The sequence below is a fragment of the Propithecus coquereli genome, unplaced genomic scaffold (assembly GCF_000956105.1).
Source record: "Propithecus coquereli isolate 6110/MARCELLA unplaced genomic scaffold, Pcoq_1.0 Scaffold30, whole genome shotgun sequence".
NCBI classification, from domain to species: domain Eukaryota; kingdom Metazoa; phylum Chordata; class Mammalia; order Primates; family Indriidae; genus Propithecus; species Propithecus coquereli.
The window spans coordinates 756608-765887 of NW_012148619.1; the positions used below are offsets into that span (position 1 = coordinate 756608).

The following is a 9280-nucleotide window of genomic DNA, read 5'->3' on the forward strand; positions in this document are numbered from 1 at the left end:
AAAATATAAAAATAATTATTGAAACTCATATTTCATTTTCTCTGAAAGTGTTTGACATGAAAATACAGGGCTCTACCCACCATCAAATAAATCCATTGCATCCTGGTACATGAACTTTCTCCAAAACAGAAAAAAACACAGCTCTTAGAAGCTGTTACACAAAATGCAAGATTATTTGTAAGAAAATAAAGTGAAGTGCAGTTCTACAATAAGAAAAATCTTACCAAAAATGAATTCTGAGGTATATCTATGTAGTTACAGTAGTTAATGGGGAGAAAGAAAATGAGTACAAAGTATCTACTCTTACTTAAAATCTCTTAACATCAAAAGAATAGACCGTTTGTCATACAATCACTGAAGACACCATATCTGCAAGCAAAAACCACTTGCATCCAAATGATGGTTTGTTTCCTCCAGCCGCCACTGGTGCTTACAAATCCTGCCTCCTAGCTGTGTGGAATTTGAATTCTGTATGATATAATGTGAGACCCACATTTTCAACCAAAGCAATTTTTATCTTCATCTATCTTGTGAAAACAAAGTGAGGCAAAACTAAATTTTAGTTCACCTGGAAGGAAAGGACATCTTTTCCTCCTGCTCTTGGTTCTCAGTGTATGTTTATTAATCCCAAGGCTCTTTTTGACCTCACTGACCAATCATCAATTTTCATCAGCCATTATCACTGCTCCCTGCAATGCACCTCAGTGGCTTAGCAAGAAAACTTGCAGAATCAGGTTTCACAGGAGAAAAATGAATTGCACTTCTAAAGTCCCAGTCTATACTTCAAAAAAAAAAAAAAAAACACTTCATTCTGTGTGGTGAATTTCCCTGGAGTATGTGACTGCATTTGCAATGGGCATTGTTAAAAATAAAACTCAAGTATAAAACCAGGGTCTAGGATATTGCAATCTCAACAATGAGGGCAAAAAATAACCATAGGCAACATTTCTACATATTGAAATTCCTGCAGCCAGATGTTCCTGGGGTTTATCAAAATGTGATCTGATTAAGGGATTATCGGGAAGGTTGTGCTAGAAATCATGCTCTTAGTCACATGAATTCAAAATAGTTCCTACAATGCTAGAATAGGGGAATTTAATATTGAAAACTATTTACAGTGCCACCAATCGAGTAACAGAGAGGAAATGGGAAAAAAAAAATCTGCAAACCAGCACCAGCATGCTTCAGGGAATAGGATGATTATGTGAGTTTATCTGTTTATTAGTGCAGGGACATGCTGTAAGGATTAAGTGAAATGAGGGAAGAGGTGGCTTAGAAGCCCGTTAGTTCCCAAAACACAAAACTAACAGTTTGCAAAAAAAGTAATATTAAAATGTGTATGTATTTTTGACAACTAAATTATAAATGGCTTTGATATCCTGCATATAAAAAGCAAAGAAAACTGCTGTATATTTTAATGGAAAATATCGAGTTCAATCCCTGCAAAAGCACCAAATGAATCCCACTTAGGATAATGCCACTGATGCACGTTTGACAACTAAATTACAAAGCTCTTTGATATACTGTGCATAAAGAGTGGCAATTATGGCCAATAAAATCAAAGAAAGAAAAAAAAACTAATTAACACTAACATATCATTATGACTCACTAACGTATAAAATCCCATGTCTGCTCTACATTGCCAGCAACTGGCAAATCCCAAATTCCTAAGGATGTGGACAATAGTTTCCAACTAACTGGAGCCACCAGAGGTCTTGGGGACTCGATGGAGCTTTAGCATTACTTTCTTCTGTCAAAAGGTCCAAAGCACACAAATGACTTAATAACTTACCCACGCCTGCCACCTTCAAATGTAATGCTAAAGTTATGAGCTAGAGTGATTAGTTCTGAATCCTAAACAAATTCTGATACTGCCTTATAAACAAAAATAGTGATCAATTTTTGTGGTAGAAAGAACACGAAATTTGTAGACAAAAGGCCTGGATTCAAATTCCAAATCAGGTATTTGTTATCCCTGTAACTATTGGCAAAACATCTAAACCTCCATCAAAGGGGAACAATAACAACAACGCCTACCCAACATAGTTGTTGTGGGGCAAAATGAGTGTGAAAACATTCCAAAAGTGCTAAAAAAAAAACCACAAAAAAACAAAAAAACCACTGAACAAATGTTAACTCTTCCACTTACAAGAGCAGTTTCCATCTAAACTTAGCAGGTAGGAACAGTACAAGGTTATCCTGCTACAAAATTCTGAATATGCTAGAAATAAACTAATCATAATAGAAAAAAATAACACATCGCAAGGGGGAGGACTCTATAAAACCTGGATTTGGTAAAATCGACCCAGGTTTTATTTGGATAAAATCTGGTAGAAATTTTCAGCAAGACATGAAATCTGTTTTTAGACATTGAGCAAACCCAAATTTTTAAAAATCCTCGATGGCTTTGAGATTGTATGGGAAAGCATTTGGAAAACTCTAAATTACTTGAAATTTAAAAAATAAAAATAAAGAATCACACTTGGCTACTGATAGGTAAGTAAATACGTATTATCAGAAGATTTAATAACTTACTGTGGCTAACAGGTGTATTCTTCTAACTTCATTATTGAAAGATCTATGACAGTAGATGACCTCCTAAACTTGGAAGGTTATAATAGAAATGCCATTTAAACCTATAAAAGGACTGATTTTTCAAAAAATTTCATCATGTAGGGTATTTCTGCATAAATGTACCAAATGAGAAAATGTATTAAGAGCACTTTGTAAAGGTCATCATGCCATACAAATGTAAGATATTATTAGAAAATTCAAGAAAGCTCTTTTGAACCTTGTAGAATGAGTCAAGATATGTGAAATTTATAAAATAAAGAATTACACAAAAATGAAATAGAAAATACTTATTATATCTCAATACAAAATACAATAAACCAAGGGGAAAAATGAAAACCACAAGACAAATTTCCTTCTTTCCTGGCTTCACTGGCTGTTCCTTGACAACCCTGGCTTTCATTTTCACAACGCTCAGTCATGCACGCACATAGATCTTTGTTCGTGTCTGGTCCCCTGCAGTTATTCCTGTTCTGAGTTATTGAGCTTTCAAACAACTGATTTTTTTCCTGTTGCTTTTCTGAACTCACTAAATGACTCAAGCAATCAGCTTATTGGTAATCTATTCCTGACATGAGAGCATCTGTAGCCTCTCACTCCAAACAACCACCTCTTGGGTGGTGAAGCCCCACACACAGTAGTGAAGGGTGCCAGGAGAAGCCTTCTATGCAACCCAGAAGAAAACTCATTTGCAAAAACCAACTCATAAGTGGCTTGCCTACTTAAAATTCCATTGAATCTTGGCTTTCCAAAGAGTCCTCTATGCCTAATGGGTCCCCTACACTTGCCTGCGAGCTCATGGTAAACCCAGAGTTTTTTAATGCATTATGAGCATTCATAAACTTCTGGAGGTATTTGGAAGTATATAACCAGTGGTGTTTCAGGACATCTTCCATTTCATAGCACTTGGACTGTCTAGCATTCATTTTCCGGAAGCGTCTGAACAGTTTGTTGCCTGACTCATTTCCCTCACTCGCCCATGCCCCAATAGAGCCATCCCTCTCGATAATTTCAGGAACATGTGCCAGAGTTTTGTGAAAATAATTGGTGATTTTGCCCTCGTACCTATACTTGAACTTGGTTGAGAGGAGCTCAGCAAAACGCTGAGAGTGGAAACTATACTGGCAGAGGGATTCTGGGCACTCTTCAGCAGGGCATGATGATCGCCATACGGGTTTCATTTTCAGGTAGAGGTCCATTAGCTCCCTCAGAGCTTCATGCCTCTCCTCAGAAGGAATTAATTCGCAGACTGCATCGACAGTCTCTTTGGTCATGAGCTTCCTGGCAAAGTTGCCGTTCATCCTCATGATTGGTTTCAGGTTCATCTTCTTCCGGAGAAGCTTGTCCAGTGTGGCCTGCCATCTTTTTCTTTCCTCTTTGGAAGCACTGGGATTCTTATATGCCTCCCCTATCTCCAGTTGGAAAATCTTATAGAACTCAGCCGCATTGCCAATGTCACAGTGCAGTGCATCTATGGAAGGGACCGTCTCAATGAAAGGTTTGGCTGAGACCCCTTTCACCCTGTCCCGCAGTTCTTCCGCAGACTCATGGTACGGGTTGGAACGCCAGACCTCATAGCGTTCCAGGTTCTCAGCATGGCTTCTGGTTATGGAGTGGAACACAAGGTTTTGAGAGGCTTCCAGACGGGTGGCATCACAAAGAGTACAAATGTAGACAGAGCCAGAAGCCTCGAGGCCTTCCACTTCCCGGACAAGTTTTTCATCATATCCGGTGCCCCTGAAGATGAACTTGAAAGTCCTGAGGATGCCTCCCATCTCAAGCATCAATTCACTGTCCTTCATGGCCTCCCTCTCAGCAATGAGAGGGCTCAGGATGGCAGTCAGAGTCTCGTGGTCAGACTCATCTGCCAGCATAAGACACAATGGCTTGCAGCACAGCTCAGAGTTAGGTTTGGCTTCCTCAAACACCTTCACATTCTGTGAGCCATGCGCAATAGTAATTTTCATGACCGTGAATGAAAAACGAACTGCCTTTTCTGGGACTACCGGCCCACTGCCATGCTTCTCACTCACATCTCCCATCCCATCACAAGACTCCTTCACCACTACAGTGAAGGGGCCATTCAGGTAGTCATCCAGGTCCTGGGATCTCATGCCCTCCAAGATGTCTTCTTCCATGTCCATCAAAGCAGATACCAAAGCCGAATCATAGCGGAACCTCTTGGCAATGGTGTCCACTGGGTAATCATCCACGGAGGAGGATAGTCCAGACAGCCCATCAATAATGCCCACATCAGTGCTGGAAGACACGTTCTTCAGAGGTGGCTGCCACTCAAAGGGGTGGTAGCCCGGAAGGAGGACCTTCTCAGCATTCCGAAGGGCATGCAAAGGCTGAAAAATCTGCCTCCCCGTGATGGCTTTCACGGTCCTGTACATCTTGTGGTACTGACTGCAGCTGAGGAAGGTGTTGACGCGGATGGCCAAGCAAACAGCTGGCTGCAGGCCGGATCCCCGTCCCTGCATGATGGCCTCTAGCTCGTCCGCTTGCCTGTGCTCATTCCTCGCCCTCAGGGCCAGCAGGAACAAGGTCAGGCACACAGACTTCACGTCTCCACCTTCTTCTTTGTCAGCAAAAGCCTTGACTTGCAGCTTGAGCTCCCTCAGCCGGTGTTTCTGAGCTCTCCGGGTCAATGACAGAAGATGCTGACGGGGCCGGCCTCCCTTATTAATATGCACAAAAGTCTCTTTTGATTCCCTGTGACTTGAGACATGGTGATTATATTTTTCCAAACTGACCTCCTCATTGCATTCTTTTGCTGGACATCTCACCATCAGGGAATTCAAGACACTCAGAAAGGACTTCACTGGACTCTCCAGGTCAGTAGGGAAGCATGGATATTGGCAAGAGGGACAATAGCTGCCCATGACTTTGAGGCACCTGAAAATGCAGATCCTACAAAATACATGCTTACAGCTGGTCTCCACAGGGTCAGCCAGAATGTGTTCACAAATCCGGCAGGAGATGGCTTTCACGAAGTGCTCTGGGAAGTCCACTGCAAGGAGCTTAGTACTGAGATGTATTTTACTGCAGTTGGCAATCTTCTTCATGACTTCCCTGCTACGGATCCTCACCTGAGCTCTTCTCTTGCGTTGATGGGCTTGTTTTGCTTGGTTGAGCACAGTTTTGAGTTTTTTGCTGAGCTGCACATTTGGCTGAGGACCCTTCCTCTTGAGTCCCTGACGGGCAGTGTGGCAGATGTCACAGGAGGGCGTGTGGGGGTGCCACTCCATGGCTGTGTTCCTCGGGAAGTAAACCTCACTCGGGGCACTGCTGAACTTCCTGTGCATGACGCTCCAGCAGTTATGGCAGAACTCAGTGGGGTGGATCGAGTCAACATCTGCCTTCACGTCAATCCGGAAAACCTTGGCAATGAGGTCTGGCCAGGAAGTTACTCTCTTTTCCTTCTTTCGTAAAAGGCCTTGGGTTTTACCATCCACAGGCCCATGGACTGGGTATCTCCTGTTGTACTCATCAGTTTTGAAAGAATCCCCACAGATGCGGCAGAGATGGCGAAGGCTGGCTTGGTGGATCGCTTTGCCTCTTGCTTTTCCATCATCATGGGATTTCTTCGAAAACTTAGGGTGTGCTTTTAATGCTGGTTGAGTCAGGACTGGCGTCTGAACACCAGTCTTGTCCAGGACTGTTGGAGATTGCTCTAGAGAGGGTTTCCCCTCGGAGAAATCCTTCTTTTCCTTTTGAGCTTCTTCAGGTGCCTTCTCGAAGGATCTCACCCTGAATAGCTTAAATTTCCATTCTGAAAATTTAATATGTGGGTGTTGAATTTCGTCTGGGGCAGAACTGAGTCCCAGTGTGGCTGGGAAGGAGACAGCCATGCTGGCTGAGGTACCTGGGGACAATGAACACAAGCCATATTAGGAAAAATATCAGTATCCCACAGATGTATCTTGAAAACAATAATATTAATATATTTAATTATTCATTCATTCATTCCCAAAGTTATTTATTAAACCTTATACTTTACTATGTTAGGTGCTGATCTTATGACAGAGAATAGAGTTGTTCTCTGTTCTGACAGTGCGTATGGTCATTTATATCTTTTACATATATATAAAATTTTTAAATATGTACATAAAATCTTATTCTCTTTCCACAAAAACCTTAAGGTCTTTAAGAGCAAAATCTTTGAGTGGTTCATCTTTGTCTTCCCAAGGTTCCTAGCACATATTAGGTGCTCAAAAGTTATTTGCTGAATAAATGCAAAGATAAACTGGCTACTAAAACCAAAGAAAAGTAATATTTTCCACATTGTATGAGCCTCATTGCACTAGCTGGACAATATATTTCCAGCTTTTTAAAGCAGTCTTCCAGGAGTTTGGTTGTTTATTTCTTCCAAATGGGTCATAAAGGGATGATAAAGCTACAAACCCAAAGAAACTAATTACTCACTACTTGAAAGGATGAAGTGAATTTTGAGCTTTATGAATGCAAACTAATAATAAGTATCATGGATAGTAATTATGCTTACAATTTTAATTAGTGAATGCTGCTGTAAATTATAGAACTGTGTCTACGTTAGAAACAAAAACCACAGAACTCTAAACCTGCAACAAACCAGACTGTGCACATACCAAGATTTTAAAGGACTTTCAAGATGAAAAATTCAAGTGGTTTCAGACAAAACTCAAACAGGTCATCCCGAAAGTCATTGCTTGTCAATGGTCCTTAGCTCTATAGATTTTAATAAGAGGTAGGAGTAATGTTTTTCTTCTGGTAAAAAAGCATTAGCAATTACATATGCCAGGAAACCCTACTGATTTGGGTTGTAGTGGGGAGAGCAGTTGTGATGCAGAAAAAAATCTGACAGTGCCATTTGAGTACTCTCTAGACCCAATGAGATCAATCTTTCCAAAATTCTTTAGTACACATAACTGGAAAAACAGCAACTGTATTTTCAATCTACCGTCCCATCCACATTTCTCTCAAATTTGCTTGGGTTAACAACTCTTTTGACCTACCAATTATATCAACCAACATATGTTTTTTCCCCTCAATTGATTAACTAACAAAATAAATTGATGAGAACTTTTATAGTCATATAGTCATGGAGACAAATCCTCAGATGAACACACTTCTACCGGGGTGGGATTAGCAGGGTTGGGGGTGATGGCGGCAAGGGCTTATCCTGACTACTGCTACCAGTGTGTCTTTGCAAGTCCTCCCTTTAAACTACCAAAGTTTGTTCCATCTTAAATGCATTATATATCAAAGATTAGTGTTTTCCATAAAAATCAAAAGCAAACTTCCAAGACTTGAAGGGAAACCCTGTTAGATTGTTCCCTATGCAGGATTGTATGAGAGTTAACCAATTCCAAACCATTTCAAAGGTCTCATTAACCTCAAAAAGTATTTCAACTGCAGCCCAACAAACGTCTCAAAGTTGCTTATTGTTCATTCTAGTTCAATTCTGTTCCTTAATTCTTTCCTGTGGCAGGTGCTAGGACTTTTCCTGTCTCTCCTGCCTCATTGGCTTGAACTCAGCCCCGAAAGTCTTCTCATTCCTTTAGCGTTTCATTTCCCATTCTTTTCCTGAAGCACTTTCTTTCCACATTCCAAGATAATATTTTGAGTAGTTACCGGGAAAAAAAAAAATGCATGACCATCTCTGGAGCTCATCGAGTTAAATATTGGCCTTTCACATTGAGTAAGTCAATCACAAGGCATGTTGGTAAGACCTCTAGAACTACCTCCCCTCCCTACACATTCCTCTCCTGACTCCTACTGGCCTAAAATATTATGCCAAAATGCACCAAAATACATTTATTTCAACAATCCCATGGAAAGAGTACCATCACCAAGTAGTTATTAGCTATTGACATCCGAATCAGATTCATTTATTAGATTGTTTTCCAACCCAACTGCTAAAAGTGTATCCAAACTAGAAGCAAGAAAAGGATGGAAGCAGTATATTATTCTTCTTTTTAGGGGAATATGCACCAGAACGCTAATGGTGGTTATCTGTGAAATCTACACGTTTTATATTTTTTATCCTTAGTTGTGGTTTTTACTCTCTAAAATAAACGTGTATTATAATACTTTTGGAAAAAAGATAGAACTTTTAAGAACTAAACTTAGTGAGATTTTTTTAATCTATCCAATTAGCAAAGATTAAAATTATTGACATTACTCAGCATTAATGAAAGTATGGAGAAATTAAGATATCTCCATACATTTTTGGGAGGAGTATAAATTGATATAATATGCCCAGCGGAAAATTTAGCAATGTCTTAAAAAATGAAATATATTATCCTTGGTACAACAAATCTCCTTTTAGGAAGTTATTCAATAGTTATTTTATAGAAACATTACCACAGGTATACGGTGACATTTATATGGAGACAGAGAGAGATTTGTTAAAAAAAATTGTTTCTTTGAAAAATAGGCAACTATATAAATAATTACCAAAAGAGCACTCCTTAGTAATTCAACTAGGGTCCAGACATAAATGGAAAACCATGCAGAAAGTGAAATTTTCTATGTGCATTGATGCATATGTGCAATTTGTTTATACATCAGTGATATGGAGGAGGCCCACATGGAAAAGCAGAGAACAGAACAATAGTAGCAAGTATAAGCCGGGCGCGGTGGCTCACGCCTGTAATCCTAGCACTCTGGGAGGCCGAGGCGGGCGGATTGTTTGAGCTCAGGAGTTCGAAACCAGCCTGAGCAA

At 40.2% G+C, this 9280-nt stretch overlaps 1 protein-coding gene across 1 annotated transcript in view; it reads right to left on the reverse strand.

Moving 5' to 3' along the window:
• RAG1 (recombination activating gene 1) overlaps nucleotides 1-9280 on the reverse strand; it is an 11376-nt gene continuing 2096 nt past the window's right edge. The window contains exon 2 of the mRNA XM_012649576.1: nucleotides 1-6439. Coding sequence (XP_012505030.1) covers nucleotides 3294-6425 — 3132 coding nt within the window. The 5' untranslated portion in view covers nucleotides 6426-6439 and the 3' untranslated portion in view covers nucleotides 1-3293. The remainder of the gene's footprint in view (nucleotides 6440-9280) is intronic.